This window comes from Bos javanicus, chromosome 26, assembly GCF_032452875.1.
Source record: "Bos javanicus breed banteng chromosome 26, ARS-OSU_banteng_1.0, whole genome shotgun sequence".
Taxonomy (NCBI): domain Eukaryota; kingdom Metazoa; phylum Chordata; class Mammalia; order Artiodactyla; family Bovidae; genus Bos; species Bos javanicus.
In genome coordinates, this window is record NC_083893.1 from 19,226,206 (window position 1) to 19,251,333 (window position 25,128).

Genomic DNA, 25,128 nt, shown 5'->3' on the forward strand with positions numbered 1-25,128 from the left:
TGTGGGTAACCTCCGTGCTGGAATCTAGTCATCAGTCACCACACGCTCCCCCACCAGCCACACATTCTTTGACAGACCATTAGCTGCATGTGTGACTATAATGTTGTTACTGTTTGGGAGATGTTTGCTGGATCCAACAGGAAATCAGTCCTTCCGTTGTTTACCTAAACTGCCATGCTAAAGTATCACGCTCCCTCTGCCTAAGGAAGGAGATGAGGAAGTTAAGAAGAGGGGAGGTAAAGGAAAAGAAGGAAGAAAGCTCTTCTTTGTATTCACAGAGGATACCCCAGGGCAGATATCCTTTTCTACTCCCTGAGGAGGGGCAGCTCTCTTGTGGGGTTGGGGTTACTATAGTAATTCTGCCCCATCTACCACCATTCACTTCAGCCTTGCAGCCTTGGTTGTAGAAGTTTACCATCTTTGGGCTTTTCCTTCTTTCCTCCTCCTGCTCATCCGTTAACCTTTCCAGCCCATGATTTACCATGGAGCCTAGGGAGGGAATTGGGAAGCAGTGTGTGCTAAGTCGCTCAATCATGTCTGACTCCTTGCGACCCTAGGGACTGTAGCCCTCCAGGCTCCTCTATCCGTGGGACTCTCCAGGCACGAATGCTGGGGTGGGTTGCCATGCCCTCCTCCAGGGGATGCGTGAGTAGCACGTGCGCCCCACACGTCTTAAGAAACCAGGTCACTGGGAGTGAAAAGGGGTAGAGTTCATGTGCTGAGAACTGCCAAGAATCACAGCCAGCCTTGCTTTGTAGCAGTCCATAGTGAGCAACCTTTATTGGCATGAGAGCGTCAGACCTGTGAAGATCATCTCTGCAGTGTGTCCAAGTGGAGACAGGATTAAGAATCACGTCCAAGAAGATCATAGATCTTAACCTCACCTGAGCAAGAGCATATCACAGCCACATCGAGCAGAGATGGTGGCCTTTCCTAGGTTTAATCCTTAACTAAATTAAATCTTCCCCCTTCTGACTTCTCCATAGCCTAGTCTTCACTCTACTAGACCTGTCTTCTTTTTCCTGCAGAGATGAGTGGCCTGTTGGACTGATGCTCTTTCCACTTCAAAAATTTATTCAGTGGAAAGTTCAGTCCAGAAACCTGGGGGACTCGACATTTAGGCCAGTCCTGAGATGCACAGTGATCTCGCCTGCTGGATTTATGACAAGTATTTTTCCCTGGCAGAGACCCTGGCAGCAGCTGGGGTCTACATTGCCCCAGTCACCTTTCTTTGGGCCTTCTCTTGCTGCTCTGCAGGAAGGCTGTATCTGGCCACTTCTGTGAATCCTGCCCTGTCTCAAGCACTCAGGAACTGGTGGTTTGGGCCCATCAGGAGATAAGGGGATGCCTAAGGCCTAAGCCTCCAAGGACATTAGAAACAGCCCATATGTGCAGGAGGATAAAGGTAAGACACTGAAGAACAGACTTGAAGAGCAGCTGAGTTCTAAGTGTGGACAGATCAAGCAAGGCACTCAGTTCACCAGATTCTCTGCCAGGTGTGACTTTGACACAAGCTGTGTCACTCAGAGCTCCTAGCAGAGAGCTGACTCCTCCTGTATTTTGGCCCTCCTCTGAGACATCTGCAAAGCACCATTTAGATGGGGAGCCAGGCCATAGTCCATTCCTAAGGAACTGGTACCTCCTGAACTAGGAGCTCAGGGGCAAGATCCCGGGAAGACCAGGTCTCCTTAGAGGAGAGGAGCTCAGCTGAACAAAGCCTGGAGGCTATAGTCTAGAGACCAGAGGCCCCCAGGGATCAGACCCAGAGCCATCCTGAGGGAGCGGTGCCATTCTGGTTTGGTGATCTTGCCATCTAAAGGCTTCCTGAGCGGGTTCCCGGTGCTTCCTGGCGCTGGCCCCTTTCCCTCTGTGTCAGGGCTCGGTGAAGGGCATGGCTCCAGTAAGCTGAGGTATCTGGTGTGTGGGCAGCAGCTGGGAGCGTGCGGTGACGGCTTCAGATGAGGTTGTTCCTGAGACGCTGCTCCTGCTCCTGGGACAGCTCTGTGTTAGCTCGGTATGAGTCCCCTGTGGACCGAAGGACGACAGGTAAGTAGCTGACCTCACCAGAGTCCCATCCCCTCACTGACAACTTCACAAACACCAATACATCCTGTCTGGCTTGGCCTTTCCATTGGGTTAATCATGGGCATGGACAACGACCCGTTTTAGAGAAATAGATGCCGACAGGTGCCTAGCTGCAGGAACATGGGAAAGAAGAGGCTATCGAGTGGGAAGGGTTGTGCTGGTCACTCTCCTTGCTCCCTCCCCACATTCATTCTCTATCCTCCTTTGTTCTCTAGGAGCCCTGGAGACCAGAGCCCTGGAGACTGCCTCACCCTGGCTCCCTCCTCTTCTGGCTTCTGGTTGGTTTAGCTCAGTGGGAAGCAACAAGAGACTAGAGGATGGAAGGAGGGAGAGGTTGGGCCATTTCCTCCCCTGTCCTGCAGCAATGGTCTCCTGCGACTCCAGCCCCACCAGCTCCTCCCTCCTCAGCACAAGGGTTCACCTGGCTCCAGGGCAGCCTTTGCCCACTTAAGCCCAAAGTGATAGCAACATTTCCGTCTTCCTTATCCCTGGATATCTCAACATCCTCCTCTCCCTAGTCCTGCTCACACCTTGGGATAGTCCTCTCATTAAGTAACCTCACACTTGCACCTGAGTGCGTCCTCTGTTTCCCAGCAAGGACCCTGGGGGGTCGGAGCTACGTTGTTTCCTTCCTTCCTCGCTCCCGTGGACCCTGTGCAGCCTGCCACCAGTGTTACGGAGCCTCTGCCTCCACGCCGGCAGCCTTAGGTCTCTGGGCTCCAACTCCTAATTCCTCTCCTGTTCCTGTCTTGCTTAATGGCAGCAGAATCTATTCCAGCCACAGTTTTCAAATCCTTACTCCTCACTGTCTTCATCCACTGTCAGAGTTATCTTTTGAAAACATAAATCTGATTTTCTTGCATCCTTGACTGAAATTTGTTATTGGTTTCCAGAAGTCCACAGGATAAAGTCCATTCTCTTAGCAGGAACCATCATAACCCTCCCTGCAAAGAACACTAGTGGGCTTGGGTACACAGCCCTATTTTACAATAGAGAGGACTTCTGAGTGGAAATTTCTTCACCGTCTTAAAGCTGGAATGTGGTGGAACTGGATTTGGTGCCCAGTGAAACCTGAGGCCAAATGCTATGCTCTTTCTCCTGCTCCTCCCCTCTGACTTCAGTCTCCTCTCTGATATCAGCACAAATGTCCCTTCCTCTGGGGAACCTTGGGCTTCCCAGGTGGAGCTAGTGGTCAAGAACCCGCCTGCCAATGCAGGAGACGTAAGAGATGTGGGTTTGATCCCTGGGTTGGGAAGATCCCCTGGAGGAGGAAATGACAACTCATTCCAGTATTCTTCCCTGGAGAATCCTATGGACAGAGGAGCCTGGCAGGTTATTGTCCATAGGCTTGTAAAGAGTCAGACACGACTGAAACAACTTAGCACTGGGGAATCCTGACTGGCCCCCAGGCTGCTACTCAGAAAGCTCTCTGCTTGCTCAGCCTCAGTTCACAGTGGTTTGGGGTGCTCAGTAGGACTGGGGTATCCATCTGCATGTTTGCTTACCCTACTTGACACTCAGCTCTGCATTTTACTCCTATTTAATTTCCCAGAGCCTGGCACAGTGTTCGACACAGAGATAGGTCTTAACCCACGTTTGTCGACTAAATGAATGAGTCTGCTCCTCCCCCTGTGTGCAAAATGTGGGTGTGAATGCACAGCCCCACAGCAAATGCAAGCATTTAAAGGTTGAAGACAGAGGAACTGCTACCTTTCTTTATGGGCAAGCGGGGCAACCACCTCCTTGCTCTGGGGTGTATCTGCCCCCACTGGATCATTGCATCTTTGTCTGAAACTACCAGTTCTGCAAGCGTCCAGAGCCCTATTGTCCATGTAAACAGGGATCACAGCTGGAGGTAGCAGCACAGATCTAGGGGACTTTTACATTTGCCTGTGAGGCAGCCAGCCTGGGATGGAGACAACTAAGATCCTATGAAAGGAAAGGGAATAGTAACAGACTGGAAAAGGGAAATCCTGACTCGGCTTGAAGTAACGAGATTCCAGAACAGACGGGAGACTGCATTTTCAATCTGAACAACCTTTAGGATAAAGAGGGTCGTGGAAGTAGTTAGTGGGTGAGGTGGGTGAAGTCTGTTCTGGAAATCTACCTTCTATGAAGCTATCAAAGGACATTCATCTCTGTTCCATCCCCAACCTGTACATGCACACTCTGCTTGTATGCAGGGATGCTGAGGGTCTTCCAGCACCCCAGGCTCGCGTGGGGATGGCCGCATACACGCATACTCTGCTTGCACGCAGGGATGCTGAGGGTGTTCCAGCACCCCAGGCTCTTGTGGGGATGGCCGCACAGTGGCCCGCAGGTACCTGTGTGGCAGTTGTGCAGCCAGACCCGTTGCCCGTCGTACTTGCAGCGGCACCGCATCATGTTGTTTGAGAAATCTGACTCTGCCACCTCGAACTTGGGGTTCACGACCACCTGGAGTGAGAGAAGCATGGGCTAAAAACAGGCAATTTGGCTTCTGTGATGATAACCTTTACATTTCATGCAGTCTTGACGAGGTGTGTTGGTATTCCTCATTAATCCTTACAATCACTCCAGGAAGTAGGCATTAATGTCTTTTTTTTTTTTTTTTTTAAACAGATGGGGACTGAGTTTTGACTTGCCCATTGTTCCTTGACTCAGGACTCAAACCTAGGTCCTGGATCCTGATTTTTTTTCCTCTACAGCGTAGCCCCTTCAAGTGCCAGACACGTCAGAGATTCTATTTATAAAGCTCTTCTTTCATTTGACCTCAGAGAGCTTTCAGAACATCCGAAAGAAATGGAGAAGCCCCCTTACCTGGAAGATGTAATCCCCAGGGCCCACATCGGTGATATCCACCCACTGGCAATCAATGTCATGTCGGTAGGTGTCCCAGCAGCCAACGGTCACTCCCTGTTCCCCAAAGTTGGCACACGCATAGCGCCTTTGCATTCCTGTAAGGGAGGGTACTGGTGGTGACTGAGGCTCTCAATAGGCGCTCGGGACAAAGTACCTGTTAGGTCTTTCACACCCTTCAACGTTTAATCCTCATACCAGCCTTGCCAATTGACTGCAGTCAGACTAGGGACCTGAGCTTCCTAAAGATCCTGCCTATCAGAGCCAGGAGTCCTACTAACCACGCATCCAGCACTGTACCAAAGTCCATCTGTGACAGAGATCATTTATTTGGATGCTCTAGTGAAAATTCCTGTTGGCCTAGGAAATGTGAATGGAAGATTGCAGCCCTCTATGCTAATTCACTTGTCCATCCAACCTGGTGTTTCACCATGCCCTTTCTAAGGGCTACGAACTATGGATATGCAAATAGGAATCAAACAATCCATCTCCTCAAAGGATCAGCGGAAGTGAAACAGGTCAGCAACTATTATCCAAAAAAAGCGTTAAGTATTTTAAAAGTGGTACATAGTACACTGGGCTTCCCAGGCGGCTCGGTGGTAAAGAATCTGCCTTCCAATACAGAAGATGTGAGTTTGATTCCTGGCTGGAGAAGATCCCCTGGAGAAGGAAACAGCAACCCACTCCAGCATTCTTGCCTGGGAAATCCTATGGACAGAGGAGGCCGGTGGGCTACAGTCCATGGAAATAGTCTGACACCACTTCATGACTAAACAATAATATACAATATGCTGGGAATGCAGAGGAAGTAGAGAAGGTAAGAAATTCATCTTTATTTGTTTTTTGGCTGTGCAACGCAGCTTGTAGGATCTTAGTTCCCCAACCAGGGACTGAAGCCAGGAATGAAAGTACAGAGTCCTAACCACTGGACAGCTAGGGAATTCCCGGAAATTTGTCTTTTTGAATTGCCTCGAGTGCTGACTATTGCCAAGCCCCAGTCTCCAGATGCCTAAGGCTGTTGAGCAGGACAGAGGGGTCCTGACCCCAGGGGGCCCCGGGGGAGGATATGCAGACAGGGGACCACATACCTGTGGGGCAGTTTGTGTCCTCTAGGCAGAAGCTGGCCTTGTGCCCCTCCGCCACCTTGGATCCGTTGAGAGTGAGGAGGTCGTAGTGGGTGAAGACCTCAATGCTGTGGTAGTGCCTGCGGAAGAGGCAGGGCTGTCAGCATGGCAGCAGCAGGAGAGGAGCCGGTGGGGAGGACGGAGGCACCAGGCCCCATCATTACCCAGAGAGGAGCGTTATAATAGCGGGGCAGTGCCCTTCTCCCTCCCAAACCCAAGATTAGTATGACCCTACTCTCCTGGCACTCCTGCCAGGCAGCCAGACACAGCTGCCCCCATCCCGCAGGGTCTCAGCCAGGTGAGGAGAGGTCAAAGCTCCAGGAGATGCTGCCTGACTACGAGGCCAGAGTCCTGCAGGTGGAAGGAAGGGACACGACCAGAGACTAGCCCAGGAGCGGAGCTGCGGAGCGTGGAGGGACGCTAATGCTGCTCCCTGCCAGCCTGGGCCCAGATGGCTACCATTGTTTCCAGTCCAGTTCTAATGACAACTCCGTCCATGCTACAGGGAAAGATGCTTATTATCTCAGCGAAGTCGAGTCCCAAAGTCACTGCCCGCTCCTCTCAGCTTTCCCCACCCACGGCTATATGAAGAAAAAAAAAACAACAAAACACCCTTTTCCATTCTGCCTTTGTTGTAGACAACGTTTCTCCTTCTGTCCGGGCTGGAAGCTGCTGATAGGAAAGAATGCTCATTGTCCCCTTCCAGCACCAGCGGCGTTTCCTTGCTCCTCCTTGGGGGCCTCGCTTTGCTGCTGCAGAAATCAACCAGCTTTTTCTGCAGAGCTAGCATCCTGGACGGGATGGCTATTTTGGGTCTCCAGGTTTCTAGGAGTCCCCATTTCACCTGGCCGTTAAAGACAAGGCTTAAGGCCCCCAGAGAAATATCCTTCTAACAGAGACCAGCTCTGCTGGTGAGGACCACTCCATAGGATACCACAGGGCAGGTAAGAGAGCAATGGAAAGGCCAGGTGATGCTCGGGATTCCTCACTGCCTCCTGGAGGCAGGGCTGGCAGCATGTCTAGGAAGGAAGGCTCTTTCCCTGAGCTCACACCCACCCCTCCCAGGAAGGGCCAGACTGGTTGGGTCTCCGCACCCTGGTTTTGGCCCCCTAAGGGCTGAGGCCCGAGCAGGCGCTCACCTGTGGCACTGGTGCCAAATCCAGCCGTGGCGCCCCATCTTGGGACGGAAGTCGGCCCGGCCCAGGTTGTGGATCTGTGAGGAGAAGCGCAGCAGACGCCGGTGTCCGTAGGGCCAGTCCATGCGGTCAGCGGACTGAGACAGGCAGTTCTCTTCGTGGGCGCAGTACAGCAGGCTGAGCGGGCGGTCCTCCAGGTAGGCCGTCTCCTGTACCAGCTGGGCGTTCATCACGAGGTCTGGGGCACCTGGGCACCGTGGAGACACCAAGGTGAGGGAGGTAGCCGGTTTTGCTCTCCGGCCTAGGGGACAGGCTTGCCTCCAGATTGAGTGCTTTTGGAGGAACCAGGAGAGTAGGGCGGTTTAGGAGTCAGAAGATTTCCCTGGTGACTCAGACGGTAAAGTGTCTGTCTGCAATGCAGAAGACCTGGGTTTGATCCCTGGGTAGATCCCCTGGAGAAGGGAATGGCAACCTATGTTGGTATTCTTGCTTGGGAAATTTCACAGACAGAGAAGCCTGGTGGGCTACAGTTCATGGGGTCGCGAAGAGTTGGGCACAACTGAAGCGACTTAGCACGAAGCACGCATTAGGAGTCAGGAGATGTGAGTTCTCCTAACAGGAGAGATCTATCACGTTAAGCTGGGAGGCTGCTAGCGTCACAGTGGAGCTTGCTGGCTTCATAGCTAGACTACCTGGGTTCCTGTCTTGGCTTAATTTCTGTGTGCACCACTAAGGGGAATTGCTTATCCTTTCGTCTATCATTTTCTGCATGTGTAAGATGCAAATAATGAATAATATGAGTGTGATAGTACCTGTAACGTGCTGAGATCATGGTGTGGCCATGGCAAGCACACAGTGATGTAAGCTAGCATTACTTTTGTAGAGTATACCTTTGCCTATAAGCCTGGCTCATATAACCTCTCAGAAGCTCTGCGGATGCCAGGCTTGTCACCTCAGTTCTTTTTCTGAGCCTCAGTTCTTGCAGTGTGAGAGGGAGAGGGCTGGAGATTGCAAGAGTTCATCTCTGAACCTGCTCCTGGGCTCTGGTGTTCTGGGCCATTCTACTACATTTTCTGAGACCGTACTTCCTCCAGGGCTCCTCTTCTACCCTGATGGCCACCGTGGGTGTTCACACCGGGACACTGCATGCCCTGGTGCATGGAGTCCACCGTGCTGGAGGCTGCATCTCCACAGGCTGCTCAGAGCCTCTCCAGTTCCCTTCCTGTCACAGGGAAGCCACTGTGCCGTCACCGCGGTCCCTTGTGTGTGAGTGCAGAAATGTGGAGATCCACAGCTTTTGCCTTGTACCATCGAGAGAGAAAACTGCCAATTCTCAATGCTCGTTCATGCAAAAACTGGGTTACAGTTTAGATTTGGGGCAGAGCCATCGCTGACAATGGTGAGACGGGAACACGGGTTTATTTTCAGTGAATGGGCATCAGGGTGGGAGCTGGTTTGCTGGATGATGTCTGCACTATCACTAAATGCTCTTGGAATGCCTGAGGTATATTTTGGAGACGGACAAGGGTATGCCCATGGGCACACCCTAGAATTTCTGAGGGAAAGGAGTGCTTTCAGAGAGAAGAAGAGACGGTAAAGGCAAGAAAGAAATGAGAAAAATCACAGAGGAGAGATGGGGACGACCACAGGGATGGTGCATTGGCTGCTTGTGCTCAGCCGTTGTGAAGTATCAAGTGAATTCAGAAGGAAAGCTGCCCCTCCATCGAGGGGCACAGGGTCCCAGGAGAGGAGAGAGGGGGGAGCCGGCCCCCAGTATGCTGGGAGCTGTGGCTGGAGGCCCACTTGGAAACCCCATCACCCTGCAGGGGAGGATGTGCTGTAAAGGCTGGTGCTCTTCCAATGGGCACTGATCAGAGTGAAAGCCCTAAGCTTGCTGACAGAGCTGAAGGATGTCTTGGCATTGCAGCCTGGCTGGGAAGAAGGTCATGCGGCCACTTGGGTTGGTGGCAGCCTGCAGCCTCTGGACTGGATAGAGTTCTTGGCCCAGACCTGGTTGGCATATGTCACACAAAGGCTGCTACCATAAGAATCTGGGGGTGTGGGTAGATGGATGCCTCAAAATGGTCTTGACCTAAAATAAAGCCTTTTGGGTAAATCCCACAGCTCATTGTAAGGCCCATGTGTCCTCACATTTCTATACTCTCTACAACAGCTTTCAAATTCTTTTCTTACTACAAACTACAGTAAGAAATATGTTAATATTTTATGTTGTGATGTGCATGCATGCTTAGTCGCTCAGTTGCATCTGACTCTTTGAAACCCCTGGACTGTAGCCCGCCAGGCTCCTCTGTCCATGAGATTTCCCAGACCAAAATACTGGGGTGAGTTGCCACGCCCTTCTCTAGGAAGAAAGATCCTTGCTGGATCTTCCTGACCCAGGGACTGGACTCGAGTCTCCCACTCTACTGGCAGGTGGATTCTTTACCACTGAGCCACCTGGGAAGCCCTAGGTTGTGACACACAGACATAATATCAAGAGAAAAATACTATCCTTACTAAATGTAACATGTTGTTGCTGTTGTTTGGTCATGACACAAACACTGAAAAACACCGTTGTGTATCCTCACATTGCAGGTACTGTCTTAATTCTTACATTAACTCCATGAGCGGGGCACAGCTTGTTTCCCCATGTGGCAGGTGACCTGGCCACACGTGGCAATGACAGAGCTGGTGCTCCACATCCAGCCCTCCCTCCACTCCCAACCCTGGGGCCTTGGAGCTGGAACCAGCTCTTAGGACCCTCCCTGAGATGGGATGGGAGTTGCAGGCTTGGCAACCCAGAGAAGCCACGTCCACCCATCCACGGGCCCCTCCCGTGACTCACTGTCTGTGCAGGAGACTCCGGCTGAGAAGCGCCCCGTGCCGTGGGAGCAGTGCACTGGCCCGTGCCTCTGACACTGCTGCAGGGCCAGCTCTGTGCCTGAGCAACGCACCCCGCTCATGACCACTTCTCTGGCTCCCGGCGTCCCCTGCCAGTACCAGGTGTCCTAAGGAAACAGCCAGCATCCCCCAGTCAGGGCTGAGACATGCTCTTAGAGTCACCTGACTCCATTTGAGGCTTGGACCCCGGCCAACCACGCTCACCCAGCTGTGCTCAGCCTCGGCCTGAAAATCTTTAGTGGTGCCACTTTGGACCCCTCTGGTATTAGACACGCCTTCCATGTATGAGGGCAAAATCCACTGCTGTGGCTTCCACCACTGGCCTTGTTCCCATCACTCTCCCTGACTGCAGCCCTCAGCTGTTTGAAGACGATGGTGCTGGTCCATGCCTGTCCGCTCAGACCTGTCCCATGTCCTTAGCTGTTCTTCATACAACCCTACATGGCCGGTTGTGCTCAGGGTTGAGCCCAGTTCTCCAGGTGAAGGGTGCCCAGTACTGCCAGACAGGCCACTGTGGGTGAAGCTGAAGCAGTTTCTCCATAGCAGCCTTGCCCCAGGCCTCTTGATTTCGTTTCCTTGATATTTTTTGAATCTATCCACCTGTCTCCCCCAGGACTGCCACTAGCCCCGTCCAAGCCAGCAACATTCTCAGCTGGGCACCTGCAATAGTGTGCTCCTCTGTATTCACAGTAATCCCCACCCCAACAGTTTGCCAAATAGCAAGAAGAAATCTTTAAAAAAAATCTGCCTTGCGGGCTTTGAATGGTCTTGCTCCTGCCTCCTCTTCCACCCTCACACTTCACACCGATCGATCACTCTAGAAGCCGCACTCCACCCCTGATTTCCTCAACCAAGTCAACTGTCCTCTGGCCACAGGGTCTTCACATGGGCTCTTTACTCCTCCCCCACCTCATCTGGCTTATGTCTGCTCATCTCTCCTGCAGATACAGCTGTGTGCCCGTTGTATGAACACTTCAGGAAAAACCGCCTCCCCCACGTGACTGTGTGGGGACGGATTGCTCCACGAGGCAGGAACTGTGTCTTGTTCACCACAGGATCGCCAGCACCCAGCATTCACTGGTGCATAGTTCCACTCATAACTAACTGTTGAATGAATGAATGAAGGGTCAGCAGCTTTAGCATGGCAGAGACCTACCTTGATGGCATGGCTGGCAAAGCCCAGGCCAAGCTGTCGACAGGCCACCATGGCTTCGCTGAGGCCCCAGTGGTCACTGCACACGGCCCCCCAGCGCTGGACGCCGTTCACCTCCACCTGCACCTCCACCACCCCCTCCTCGGGGCTGCGCCCACCAGCCAGACGCACCTGCAATGGTCAGGGGTGTGTGAGGAGCAGGGCCAGTTTAGGAGGGGGAGAGTGTGGGGCTGCTGGCTGGGAGACCTGTCCAGGCCAGCTCGCCACACAGCCCTGGACATGACACTCCCCTTCTCTGGTTGCTCTCCTCTGTAAAGTGAGGACATCTTACTGGATAGTCCCTAAAGTCCCTGCCCGCTTGAGAAAGTGGACTCAGAGCGCCTGCGCCCAGGCCTTGCCTTCCATCTACCTGCAATCCTGCCACTGATGACGACTCACCAACTGCCAAGCGCCTTCATATCTGTCGTCACATTCACAGTGACCCTCCGGGACAGCTGACCCCATTTTACAGAAGAGAACAAGGTCAGAGACAAGAGAGACTCGCCCGCAATCCACGTTAGCATGATGCTTGAACTCTGACCACTCCCTGGTGCTGACACCCTGCGGCCCTCTGCCCATGGGCCGCTTCTCTCTCAACTTCACGGGGGACCTGAGGGGGTGGGGCAGGCGAGCCCATCTGCCTGAAGAGTCAGTCTCCTTGAGCCTCTGCCATCTCTGAAGGCCAAAGCCTGGCCCTAAGGGGAAGCAGACCAGGCCAGGGGAGACTCACAGAGGAGAGGGAGGTCCAGGCTGGCTCCAGGCAGGCTCTGGGGCCCAGAGCTCTAGTGGCCTCTCACAAACCCTCCCCACTGGCTGAATGCAGTGTCCGGGGCTATCTCAGGGCTGCCCAGCCCTGGGCTCACCTGGTCCTGGAAGCCCATGTTAGGGATGTTGCATCTCACAGCAGCATCATTGTCATGTTGGCAACCATTCTGGGAGCCTTCCAGGGAAGGGCAATCGCTGAGGGTCCGCTCATATCCCCTGCAGTGTACTTCACTCAGGTGGATGGGCCCCAGCGCTACAAGCAGGGAGAAAGGCCGTGTGAGGCTCCATCTTGGCAGCCTCACCCCTACGGCAGCTGCCCTGGCCCCCAGCACCCTGGGACCTCCAGGGCATGGACCAGCGGCACACCCAGGCTCTCCCACCCCACCCCAGGCCTCCTCACTCACCCTGGCCCAGCTGGGCCCCAAAGAGGGCCTCCCGAGCAGAGCCGAAGCCGAGTTGGCGGCACACGACGCTGGCGGAGATGAGGTTCCATCCGTGGTCACAGACGGTGCCCCACTGGCGGTTCATGAGCACCTCCACCCGGCCCTCGCCCACCTGGGCCCCCGAGCGGAGGCGCACCTTCATCTCCTGCTGGGAGAACACCCGGCTTCAGGGAGGGTGAGGAGGAGGCGGGCATAGGGGCTGCGCCCCTTCAGTTCATGCAGGGCCAAGGACTGGTGTCCTAGTCTCATCTCTGACTCCTGCAGCCATTGCCTTGAATAAGTCGTTCTCCTCAATGCTCTCCCCCTTCCTCAGTAACAAAGAACCACCACAATAATAATAGTAATAACAAATTCATAAATTGTTACGTAATAACAGTAACAATAAATGTAATAACAAATTCCAGCCTCAGGAGTTGGGGTTCCTGGGCTTCACAACCTGCCACCTAATCACTAGACAAGTCCCTTCCTCTCACCCAGCCTCACTGATGCTCTGTCCTTCGGGGCTGAACCTACAGCAACACTTCCCCAGCAGATCTGTGAAATGATTTTAGAGACCTGCGGGCGCGTGGTGTTAATGAAACGCTTGGTGGGGAAGTCATTTCCGTTAATTCTCTCCCATCCCTTCCTGCACCGTGAGGAGACCCTCTCACGTGCAGACGTCGGCCTGCAACGCCTCCCGAGCTCTTGGTCTTTGCTTTTTATAACGAGGGCCAGGCTCGGGCTCAATACTTTAGACCCTCAATGGGATGCAGCTACAGTGTAATTACACTTTTTATAGTTACCTTCTATTCCTGGCCAGTGATGTCAGCTTTCCATTTATGGTAGGGTTATAAATGGGCCCTTTTAAATAAATCCCAAAGTTCAACCATTCTGGGACTTGCTCTCCTCCTGGTCTGAACCAATGTCCCCTTGATGAGGGGTTCACCCCCCTTCTCCCCTGACTCTCCTGGAGAGTCCCCTCCCACCAGTCAGTCCCTCCCCATGGAGCAGGGTCCTGTGAGTGGGGCCTGGGCCTCCAGGCCTGCGGGCAGGGCTCTGGGGACCCACCTCTGCCCTGGACTCCTTGCGCCCTGGCTTCGCCTTCGGAGGACGGAAGCGGGGCCCTGCCACACAGCTGACCACAGCATGCATGCCACCCGGGCAGGCCGGCCGCAGCTTGCCCTGGGCTGGCGCCACCTGCACCTGGCAGTTGGCCATGTGGGGCTCTGTGCCCAGGCAGTTGACACGGTGGATCCAGAAGGAATTCTTCTTCGTTAGGCTCTTCAGTCTGGAAGACAAGGTAGACTGAGGGCGGAGAAGGGGTGCTCAGGACTCTGGGAGGCAAGGCACCAGGGAGGGGAGAGGGGCCTGGAGGAGGGGAAGGGGGAGGAAGGAGGCCCTTCATGCCACCTCGTTTGCACCCTCCCATGAGGGCACTACTCCTTACCTAGAGTTGGGGTCCTTCATCTTTGAATCCCAGACTTTCCTGGAGGGAAGCAAACAGGTGGGGAGTGGAGTGAGTGCAGAAGTCCCAGCCCTGTCACCCTGGCTCCTCAGAGCTGTGCTTGACTTTGCACTAGACTTCACAGTTGGCACACTTGTTCACAAATCTTATTTCAATGCTGAGCTTCGCCACAGTCTGAGAGGGTGGCTGCTCCACAGATAAAGACAATCTCCACTTCTTAGCGAGGGAAAGCAGGGCCCAGCAAGGTCCCTTGACTAAACCCAAAGTTGGGTCCTCTCTGCACTGGGCTGCCCAGGGCAGGAGGCTCCAAGCTTGCCCTTTCCCCAGTCTATTTGAAGGGCAGCCTTTAGGGAGCAACCCCATGATAAGGGGCCCAGGCAATAGTCCTCTGGGGACAAGTGGAAGTTGAAGGCCTTTCTGCTGGGGGCTGCCCACCCAGAGATACTGAGGCTATAATCAGGGCTGCCTTCTTCATGGGTGGTAGGCAAGTCAGCCAGGCCCAGATGTGCAATTATCAGGCAGCAGGGAGTCAGGGACCCAGACCCCAATCATGCCCAAGGATAGAGCCATGTGGCTGGTCTTGGAAACTAGGGTCAGCTAAGCCAGAGACACAGAGAAGAACAACTGACTGGGGATGGGTAAGGGTAGATGACTCATGTCCTGTGGGAGATGAGAAACATACGAAGCGCTCACTGATCAGAGCGGGTAGAACCCTGACTGGTAATCATTTACAGGCTGATGCAATCTTGTGACAGCTCTGTCACATTTCTGACAGAATTTTTTTATGTCTCCTCTCCCAAATGCCTCCCCACCCCATGCCTGGCTTACACGCAACCCAATCAGAACCTGGCTTAGATCCGAATTGAGGAAATTCGCTGGGTCAGGGTTCAGAGAATTCCCTGCGGATTGGATGACTGAGGCCTGGATGCCCTACCAAGGACCTGAAGCCTGTTATCAGCAAAGCTTAGACTGGAACCCACACCATCTGTCCTTGTGGGCAGCACTGTATCTTTACTGCTGCTAAGTCGCTTCAGTCGTGTCCGACTCTGTGCAACCCCATAGACGGCAGCCCACCAGGCTCCACTGTCCCTGGATTCTCCAGGCAAGAACACTGGAGTGGGTTGTCATTTCCTTCTCCAATGCATGAAAGTGAAAAGTGAAAGTGAAGTCGCTCAGTCGTGTCTGACTCTTAGCGACCCCATGGACTGCAGCCTACCAGGCTCCTCCACCCACGGGATTTTCCAGGCAAGACTACTGGAGTGGGGTGCCATTACTCAGGTCTAATTTTCTAATCAGGAACACGGTTTTACATACCCCACTCCAGTACTCTTGCCTGGAGAATCTCATGGACCGAGAAGCCTGATAGGTTGCAGTCCATGGGGTCGCTGAGGGTCGGACACGACTGAGTGACTTCACTTTCACTTTTCACTTTCATGCATTGGAGAAGGAAATGGCAACCCACTCCAGTGTTCTTGCCTGGAGAATCCCAGGGACGGGGAGCCTGGTGGGCTGCCGTCTATGGGGTCGCACAGAGTCGGACACGACTGACGCGACTTAGCAGCAGCAGCAGCACATTTCATTTTGGGAGTATTCTGTGCTACAATCAATTCTTTCTATCTGATTCGCAAGTACAGTGTTTATTTTCTGACTTTTTCTAGGAGTTTCCCAGGGGCTGAAAATTCATCTTCACTCTTAATTATTGAGAGATCTATAATCCCAGAAATCCAGGGACATTCCTTGGCTGGGCCTCTTTCCCTCCCAATCCCAACACCCACTGAATGTCCTCCTATAGACCCCACTCCTGCCAGTCTCACTGCAGTCTGCAAGGTCCCAAACATATGCACACACACACACACACATGCATGTGCACACACACGCATGTACACACGTGCACAGAAATACGCGGGCGCACACACACATACATGCGCATGCATGTGCACACACACTCAGCCACTGCCCCACAACCCCGCCTCCTGCACAGCCCTCCTACCTGTGGTGGCGCCTCCTACCTGTAGTGGTGGCTGTCGACAGGTGCCTCGCTGGGGAAGCCCAGCATGCCGCACACCACCCTGCTGTTGTTCCTGGTCCAGCCCTGGTCACACACCTGCCGCCAGTGGCCCTCGTACTTCACCTCCACGGCTCCCTCGGTCACCGGGCTCTGCCGCTTGGCGCTGGCGAGGATGGGCTTGAGCCGCACCTCCTCCAGCCGCCGGTCCTGTGGGATGTGCAGTCTCCATGGGCCCCAGGAGTCCTGCTCCTGCTGAGCCTGCTGCAGGTCTTCACATGGGAAAGCTGGGGCTCGGAGCACTTAGAGATCATGCCACCCAGCACCCTCATTGGACGGGCTGGAAACGGAGGCTCAGAGATGGGGAGGCAGGGGCCGAGGGCCACACAGTGGGTTTGAGGCAGAAGCTTGGTTTGTTTAGAGTCCTTTCCTGAACCCCAAAGAGGACCAAGCAGATCCACACCCTCCCTGGGCTCAGGATGGGAGCCTTTGGAGTTTGGGAGGCTTCCATCGGGCACAGGGGGACCTTCTTCATAGCACCCTGGGGAGGACAGAGGATGGACACCGACTGGCTGCTTGAGACCACAGCAGGATCCTTTGGTCCCTGAGCCCCCCACCCTAGCCCTGAATGACTTAGACCAGTGCGGAGCCGCCTGTCATGGCCGCCCCAGTCAGTGGGCCTGGGCCAGCTGTCCTCAAGCTGAGTCTACCCGGCAGCAGAGGGTAAGAGTCAGAGACCTGCCCTGCCTGCCCCTGTTGTTTGGCTTGAGCTGTTTTTAGCTCCGGTTTGTTTGTGCCCGGAAGACACAGCAATTGTGGCCGGGCCTTGTGGGTGAGGCAACCCCCTACCCTCTCATGGGGAGCAGCTTCAGTGATTCCCGGCAGGCCCAGCCTTGAGTCCCTGCCCGCCCGCCTCAGGCTGGGGCCCTGTCCGTGCACCTGCTCCAAGCCACAAGCAGGTGTCGGGGCCCCAGGGGCACTTCCCAGCCTACCCTCTGCTCCCTTTCCTCTCCCTCCTCCTCCTGGCTCATCACCTGGAGGCCCTCCATTCCCTGACCACGCCCTCAGCTCAGGCAAGGGCCTGAACAGCCTCCTCACCTGGGGCCCGAGGGCATTGGAGACCCTCTCAGAAACGTAGCCACGGTGGCGCTGGGGATTGCATACCACCCCGACGTCCTCTGAGTGAGTGCAGTCACTGACACCCCAGCCGTTAGACCCGCACTGGTCCAGGGAGCTCTCGGTGCCCACACAGTGCACATTGTCCAGCCAGATGGGTCCTGTGGGGGGAGGATGAGTGATGCTTGGGGACAGGCACAGAGAGCTAAGTCATGGGCTCTGCCTCCTGGATAGGACCCCACTTTCCTCTCCCAAAATCTGAGTGGGAAATGGGGGTGGGAGAGAGGAGTTGGTTCTCCTGGGAGCTTGGTATCTACAACCCTGCCTACTGCCTCCTCTCAGAATCAGATCCCAACGAATCTGCTTTAGGAAAATGCCAGGTAGAGGTCTAGCAATTAGGTCTATCTGTTCCCTCATTCATCCATCTAGTCTTCACCCATCAGCAGTTGCTGAGCACCTATTGTGTGTGATTGGCTTCCTTGGTGGCTCAGCAGTAAAGAATCTGCTTGTAATGCAAGAGACGCAGGAGACGTGGGTTCCATCCCTGGGTCGGGAAGATCCCCTGGAGGAGGGCATAGCAACCCACTTCAGTATTCTTACCTGGAGAATCCCCATGGATAGAGGGGCCTGGGGGGCTACAGTCCATAGGGTCACAGAGAGTCGGACACAACTGAAATGACCGCACACATTTTATCATGAGTCTACCACGTGGTAAGTGCTCAATAAACATGACTGGAATGAATGCATGCACACATGTAATCGCTATGTTCAAAGAGCTTAGAGTTGAGTGCTAGTGATGGTGGCAGTGGTGGTGGCCTCGCTGCAAATGAGAATGCCAGGGTAGGGCAGGTCGTGTGAGCTGGGTACTAAAGGATAAGTGGGGGTCTCATCTGCTCTGTTGGAGTCTAAGGGAGCCCACCCCCGAGAGAAGCCCATGGCCATCCCCCTGTCATTCTGCAGGGCAGCAGCAGTTACTCACCCTCCCCTGAGCCATACTTGGCGCTGTGGGCCCAGGTCAAGGCACCCTCAAAGCCTAGCTGGCGGCAGGCCACTGTGGCCTCCTGAAGAGCGAAGTCGTCATCACACACGGTGCCCCACTGGCCCTGGTGCAGCACCTCCAGGCGGCCCTCCTCTGGCCCGCTGCCAGGACCCACCAGCCGTAGCTTCATGGTGCCCAGTGACTGAGGCCTGCTGGGAGGGGCCTGGCCCAGCAGCAGGAGCAACGGGAGCAGGGGGAGGGCGGCTGGTAGGAACCACATTATGGTGACTTCAAGGGCAGCTGGAGTCACGGCACCTGGGGGACAAGTAAACATGACAGTCATCACCTCTGACCTCAGGCCTCTTCTGCTGGCAGAGACAAAGGACAGCCTGGGCCCTTCCAAGTGTGCGTATGTGTGTGTGTTGGGGTGTTGGGGTGTGTGTGTGTGTGGTGGCACAGATTGAGTCTGGGCTCTGAGATTAGTCCATCTGGCTCAAACCCAGCATTCCTTGGCTGTAAGTTTAGTTTTCCTGAATCTCAGTCTCCTCATCTGTAAGGTGAGGGTAGTAATCCTTACCTCCCAGTGTTGTTGTGAGTGTTGAATAAAACACTGATAAAGGGCTTATCATGAGCCTACCACATGGTAAGTGCTCAATAAAGAGCTGTTTTTGATGTAGTCTCCTATGGAGGAAGGGGCTTCCCAGATGGCACTAGTGGTAAAGCATCCGCCTACCAGTGCAGGAGATGTAAGAGATGTGGGTTCAGTCCCTGGGTCGGTAAGATCCCCTGGAGAAAGGAATGGCTACCCACTCCAGTATTCTTGCCTGGATAATCCCATGGACAGAGGAGCCTGGCAGGCTTCAGTCCACGGGGCCACAAAGACTTGGACACAACTGAGCGACTGAGCATATGCATGTAGCAAGGGGGTCCGTAAGGGCTAGACTATTCAAGCTGGAGGAGGTATAGGATATTTGGTTCAACCTCCTAACTCCAGAAATAAGGAATTAGGACCTAGAGAGTTTAAGAGACTTGCCCAAACCACACAGCAAGCTCCACCTCTAGGAGGCGCATGATTTGTACACTGAGTCAACAAACATTTTTGGAATATTTGCTTCAGGCCAATGATCAGGCCAGGTGCTGGGACAAAGAAGTCGTGTCAAACACTACTCTCTGCCCTAATGAAGCTCAGAGATGAGGAGTCAGGGAAGGCTTTCAGAGAAGGGACATTTAAACAGGGCCTTGTTGGATGAATAAGAGTTCTCCTCCATGGGAAAGGGGAAAGAATAGGGAAGAAAGAGGGAAAGAGGTGAGTCTGTGCAAGAGCAGGGAGTGACCTTTCTTAATCCTGTACTGCAGTATCAGTGACTTGGAGGGGACCAAGGTGGAGGGACAGGCTGGGGCCAGAAGATCAAGGGCTGTGTGCACCATGTGGAGCGTCTGCCCTTCATCCAGTAGGAAGTGAGGGGTCATGGGAGCATTTGAGGCAGTGACCAGACATGGGAGAGGGCCCCCATGCCCAGGAGGCTATGGTCAGATGTTCTTTGGGTCCCCACAGGGGACGAGTTGGGGGCTGGTCCTCCCTGCCTCATATGTTAGCAGCCTCGGTCCTAGTAGCAAGGTTGGAAGGAGCACAGAGAACAGTTATGCCCAGCTGCAGCTGTCAGAGTCTGCAGCCACCAGTGTTGAAGCTCCTGCACGGCCAGCTCTATCGCTGATGGGCAGCCAAGGCCGGCCCAGAGGAGCGGATGGACAAAGTTTGGGTCCTTGGCCACTTCTTTAGTGCTTGAGTCTTAAAGGGGCTCTTTCTGGGGAGAGTCCCCCTTCTTCCATGGCCACTGCTCTTCTTGGGGGTGGAATTCCATAGCTGGGAATTCTCAGTAGGGAGGGTCTTACGGGGCCTCCTGCCCCTTCCTTCCCCACAAGCTAGTTTCTGGCTGAGAATCAGTCCTTATTCCTTCCTGCACCCAGCCCCATCTCCTTTAGCCACCAAGCCTCCTGCTTTGGCCAGCCCAGTGTCGGGGGCAGTAGGCACCTAGAAATGCACAAAAGAGCTCAAGAATGAAGCTCCACGGGAACGGGGACTTTGTGTTGCACCCCCAGGGCCCAGAATAGTGCCAGGTATGTAGCTGGCACCCTGTAAGTATCTGCAGATTTGAGGATGCAAGGCGGCATAGCAAGGAGAAGGCAATGGCACCCCACTCCAGTACTCTGGCCTGGAAAATCTCATGGACAGAGGAGCCTGGTAGGCTGCAGCCCATGGGATCGCTAAGAGTTGGACACGACTAAGCAACTTCCCTTTCACTTTTCACTTTCATACATTGGAGAAGGAAATGGCAACCCACTCCAGTGTTCTTGCCTGGAGAATCCCAGGGATGGGGGAGTCTGGTGGGCTGCCGTCTATGGGGTTGCACAGAGTCGGACACAACTGAAGCGACTTAGCAGCAGCAGTAGGCGGCATAGCACAGTCTTAGGTAAGCAGACTGGGGGTGAGGTGCCTGTGTTCACATCCCACCTCCACCGGCTGGTTTCTGGGTGGTCCTGGGCAAATTATTTAGTTCCTCCATGCCACAACTTCCCCCTCTGTAAAATGGGGATGGGATTCTTGTGAAGATCAAATGCATGAGTACATGTCAAACCCTTAGAAGAGCAACTCTCAATGGTTAGTTAGCTATTATTAACAGCAACTGAAACAGCTATACTATAGAACCCTTGTCTAGGTTGGTCCCAGCCCCTCCCTGGACAAAGAAGGACTGGAGGGGGTGGCCCCAACTCCACAGTGAGTCCCCAGTACTGATACCCTTCTTTTCCATACGTCTTCCGACACAGACTTGAGCACCTTTTTCTTCACTCAGGAGCAGGGGGGGGTCCCCATTGGCTGTCACCACATGCAGAGTGCTCTCCGCTGCCTGGGATGCCCCACTCCCTCGTCCGTGTACCCCTAAAGAGGAGGTGGCCAGCTAGGGACTGAGCCAAACCAAAATCACCATGGGAGAATTGAGCTCCGGGCCCTCCAGCTGTTACGTCCCAGAGGTCACACTGGGTCTGGCCTAAAAGATGACCATGCTCCCCGACAGCAGGAGTCAGGATTGCCTCATTTTGCCACCAAATCATGTGACACGAATCAGAGGCTCTCTTCTCTCTGAGATGCAGGTGCAGCCCCTCTAAAATGACAGGGAGGCACTGGACATGCTGTGGGCCAGCGGTGGGCTGGGCAGGCCTGTTGTGTGACTGACATCCCTAGAGTACTGGAGGCTGCATGAAAGGCTGTGGGCAGCCCTGGGCCAACAGGCTCCCTCCCCTCCAAGGAGCCTCTGCGGGAAAAGGGGTGGGCCTCTGCTGAAGGACCCTGGGTGCTAGAGCAGCTCCTCCCATGAAAGCCCCCCAGGAGGTGGATGGGCAGTAGCAGGAACTGAGTCAAAAAAGGGAGAGTCCAGCCTTCCTGCCCACTGCAGTTGCCTCTGCAGCTTTTGCTCACATCACACTTGTCTACTCATGTTCCCCAAAACACATCCTCTGTTTCCCAGTCTCCAAGCTTTTGCTCTCATTGTTCCTTCTCCCTGGAGTACCCTTTCCCTCTAGCTCAGATTGTTAAATTCCTACACATCTTTCCATACCCGGTTCAAAGGCTACCCCTCCATTAAGCGCCCCCCACCCTGCCCAGACCCCAAAACTTCCTAGCACTCGGGTGTCTTTGCTTCCTGTCCCCACAACCCAGAGGACTGTCTCCCCACAGCTGTTCCCCCAGCGCTGAGCACAGAGAAGAGGACCAGGCTGAGAAGCCTCTTCAGAGAAGGAAGCAGCCTCCAAAGTGGCAGTGCTTTTCCCAAGTGAAGGAGAGAGAGGGTCAGAAGGAGGAGAAGGAAGGCTGAGAAGGAGAGGAGGTTAACAATAAGCTATCATGATTATTATACATTAAAAAATATTTATTGAACACATCTCCACTTGACAGATGAGAAGATGAGACCCTGGGATGCTAAGTAACTTGCTCAGGCAGGATTCAAACCCAGGCATAATGGTTCCAGAGCTGGGCTCTCAGAGAAGGATGAACATGGAAGGAGGCAGAGGAGGGAAAGGAGGCAGGGAGATGAATGAAATTCCACCCGGCTGCTGGTTGATTTATGATCCAGCCGTGGTGTGAGGGCACTGGGCTGGTTGCCAGTGCTGAGTGCAACCAAGTGACAGATCCAGGATCCTGCCAGCTTGAAGGAGACAGGCACCTGAACCAGGTGCTGCCAGGGGCCCCTGGCACCTGGCTTGACCTGGCCCTGCTAGGGGGACTGAAAGTGTCCGAGGGTATTGAGGAGAGAGCACTGGGGTGGTACCCTGGTGGGAACCAGCCTTGGGAATCACTAGAAGCTTCTTCTCTAGCTCTCTGGGGAGGGGGTGAGCCCCCCTCCCCCCTCCCCCGCCCCAGCCCTGATATCCTCCCTGGGACCACTGGCTGTGGCGGCCTGACACAGTGCAGAGGAATGTCCACGTGTTCCGGCATAGGGCCTGTGAGTTTGAAGCCCTCTGCTACCTTTCACCTCTCCCTTCCAATCTCCAGCCCTGGGCAAACCCCTGGGCCACCCCAGCACACTCAGTTTTGGTCTGTTTCCTCCCAGAGTCCGGCTGCACTCTGCCTCTGTGTCCCCTAAGTCACAGGAGAGACATCTGAGCCCACCTGCCCCTTCTCCTGCCCCGCCCCCAAACCGGGGAGAGAAGGCCAGAGAAATGCTTGGACTACACGCAGCGTGTCCACAAACAAGACACGCAGGCACCCGAGGCCGCAATGCACCACCCAGGGAGGGCCTTGGGCCAAGCTCCCCAACTTGGACACTTCCACTGGCAACAGGTTGGTGAGCGACTAGGGGGCTAGGCTCACTGTCCAGGGGACCCCCATCCCTCCCATTCCCAGCTTTCAGGAACCCTCAGAGACTTGCAGACCCCCCAGAGAGACAGAAGTCAGGCAGACAGGACAGCTAGAGACAGACCTGGCCAGGCACCAGGCAGGGGCTCACCGGCTGGAGCGCGAAGTTGCGGGGCTGGGACCTGGACTCCGCGGCCAAGCAGCGCTAACCGGCCTCCTGGGCGCCTGGGGGCCCTTTTATCCGGCTGCGGCCCGCGGCGCCCCCACCCCGCCCGCCGCGGAGGAGGCCCGCAGGCCCCGCCCCCGGGCGGACCTGGGCTCTGCGGGAGCCCCGCCCGGCCGGTCGGCCCCTCCGAGGGCTCGGCGAGTGCCGACCCCGGACGCGATCCAGGGCGGCCCGGCGCCCGCTGGCCTGGGAAAGCCCGGGGTCGCGAAAGTTGAGGGGGTCGAGGGGCAGCTGTTTTCCGTGGAGGGAACTGGCACGCTGCAGCAGGAGAGACTGTGGGAGGATCGGAGTTCCCGGGGAAGGACGGCGGCGCAGCGCCAGCGGGCGGCCGAATCCCGCTGTGGCCTCGTGAGTCCCCGTCGGAGGACTCACAGCTTCCTTCTCTGCAAACCGGGTGGTACACACAACCCCAGGGCTGACCTGGGAATTATGTTCAGTGGATCTCGAAGGTCCGAGTCCCGCCAGCTTGGTTACTTAGGACAACGCAGATTCCCTTCTGCAGGGACCAGCAAGGGGCCCAGGCGACTCAGTGCTAATTAGGTCCTGGATGGTGTGGTGCAGGTGTGCTGTCTTTGGAGTAACAGGCGGTCCTCTTCATTGCCCTGCACCCTCTGAGTTTATTGAGTACTACCGGGGCATGAGGCCTCTGTTCTCCCCATTATACAGTTGGGAATACTGAGCCCCAAGAGATAGGACTTGCTCCCTAGCATAGTAAACTGTAATGGAGAAAACTTCAGTTCTCCATTACAACCCCTTACAGAGTTGAATGAGGATGTTCTGGCCCTTGGGGAACGGGGGGAGCGTGTGTGGAGGGTGGGGTCGGGGGAGTCTGTGAAATAAGACAAAAGTAGGAGAGGTCAACAGAGGGGAGTCCCATAAGCCTCCTTGGGTACCCAGATACCTGACTCATAGCCCCTTTCGTCCCAATTTCTTTCCCCCAGTTCTGGTTCCTCCCCGTGCCTCGTCTGTCCTCCCCTGTCGCCCCCTCTGTAAAACAGGCAGAGTTCCAACCTCCCAGCTTCCTCCCAAGGCCAGATCAGTACAGCCTGATCCTGCAACTCCCCACCCTACAACTTTGCCTAACTATCTTCCAAAGGCTCATTCATTCAGCAAATCTTTATTGATTTTCTCCTACTTTCTAGACAGGGGGCCAGAGTGTTAGACATTGCTGGGGGTGGATGGGAGGGGCTTTCCAGTCTGGTCTGGGAGGCAGATGTGTAAACAAACACTGCTATAAGGCAGATTGTGATAAGGGCTAGGTTGGGGAGGTAGACTTATTTGATTTCTGGGTGACATCCAGGTCACACCAACCTGGCCACTGGAGGACTACTGTTCACCCCTGGCTACCCCAGCCCCAGATGTTCCCCCAATGGCCCTGCCCCACCCCAACTGGGCCCAAAGAATTCCCTGTGATGAATCAACAGGAAAGAATGTTCCCAGCCTTGGGTCAGTGGCAGCAGTAGCGGGCCAGCCCCTCCCCCAGGGACAATGAGGCAGCTGTGGGCTGGAGTGCCAGGTATGCCCTGGCCCCCTCCCCATGCCTAGCCACCTCTCATGCGGAGCCAGGAACAACACGGAAAGCTCAGAAAACATGGGCTCCATCTGCTGCCAATCACCCTCCAGACCTGGCCGCCCAGAACTAAAAATACCCTGGAGGCCAGAGGCTGGCCTGGTCTGGAGCCCAGAGAATGAATGGATGTTTCCCGGAAGTCCCTTAACCTACAAGTCTCTGGGCAGAGGCTGAGGTTGGGGAGCAGGGGAAGGAAGGACTTCCCAGGGATCACTGTGAGCCCCCTCCTTGAGAAGCAAGGGACTTGGGTCCCTGGCCCAGCTCCATTACTTACTAGTGGTGAGATTGTCTCAGCTGAGTGGCCGTCTCCTTGTCCTTAAATGCTATTGCTCTGGGGGTCAATGGGACAGTTCAGTTCATCTCAGTAAGCTTTGACTTGATGGAGACAGCCCGATCCCTCCTTTGTACCTAGCTGTGCTCACAGCCTTGGCCGTGACCCTCTACTGCACTCTTGA

The 25,128-nt window shown here is 54.8% G+C and overlaps 1 protein-coding gene across 3 annotated transcripts; it reads right to left on the reverse strand.

The window, feature by feature from the left end:
• Positions 1-751: 751 nt before the first annotated feature.
• LOXL4 (lysyl oxidase like 4) lies at positions 752-23,135 on the reverse strand. Of its 3 annotated transcripts, none has more exons than XM_061403050.1 (15): positions 23,029-23,133; positions 18,029-18,343; positions 17,032-17,210; positions 15,938-16,143; positions 13,911-13,949; positions 13,532-13,751; positions 12,446-12,629; positions 12,140-12,294; positions 11,241-11,408; positions 10,029-10,191; positions 7,187-7,430; positions 6,012-6,127; positions 4,885-5,021; positions 4,410-4,521; positions 752-2,025 (listed from the first exon to the last, which is right to left on the reverse strand). In XM_061403050.1, the coding sequence occupies exons 2-15, from the start codon at positions 18,306-18,308 to the stop codon at positions 1,955-1,957; spliced, it is 2,274 nt and encodes a 757-aa protein (XP_061259034.1). In that variant the 5' UTR covers positions 18,309-18,343; positions 23,029-23,133; the 3' UTR covers positions 752-1,954. The 3 variants fall into 3 exon arrangements, with proteins under 3 accessions (XP_061259034.1, XP_061259033.1, XP_061259035.1); XM_061403049.1 differs by having other exon boundaries at positions 23,002-23,131; XM_061403051.1 differs by lacking the exons at positions 752-2,025; positions 4,410-4,521; positions 4,885-5,021; positions 6,012-6,127 and adding an exon at positions 6,137-6,628 and having other exon boundaries at positions 23,002-23,135.
• Between the last annotated feature and the right edge of the window lie 1,993 nt (positions 23,136-25,128).

What these genes read in the sequence shown, in the direction of transcription:
- LOXL4 (XM_061403050.1), bottom strand. Translation starts at nt 18,308, where the DNA reads ATGTGGTTCCTACCAGCCGCCCTCCCCCTGCTCCCGTTGCTCCTGCTG. An exon ending in ACATGGGCTTCCAGGACCAG is followed by an intron (nt 11,409 to 12,139) that starts GTGAGCCCAGGG and finishes TGACCATTGCAG; the next exon opens with GTGCGTCTGGCTGGTGGGCG. An exon ending in ATTTGGCACCAGTGCCACAG is followed by an intron (nt 6,128 to 7,186) that starts GTGAGCGCCTGC and finishes CCTCTTCCGCAG; the next exon opens with GCACTACCACAGCATTGAGG.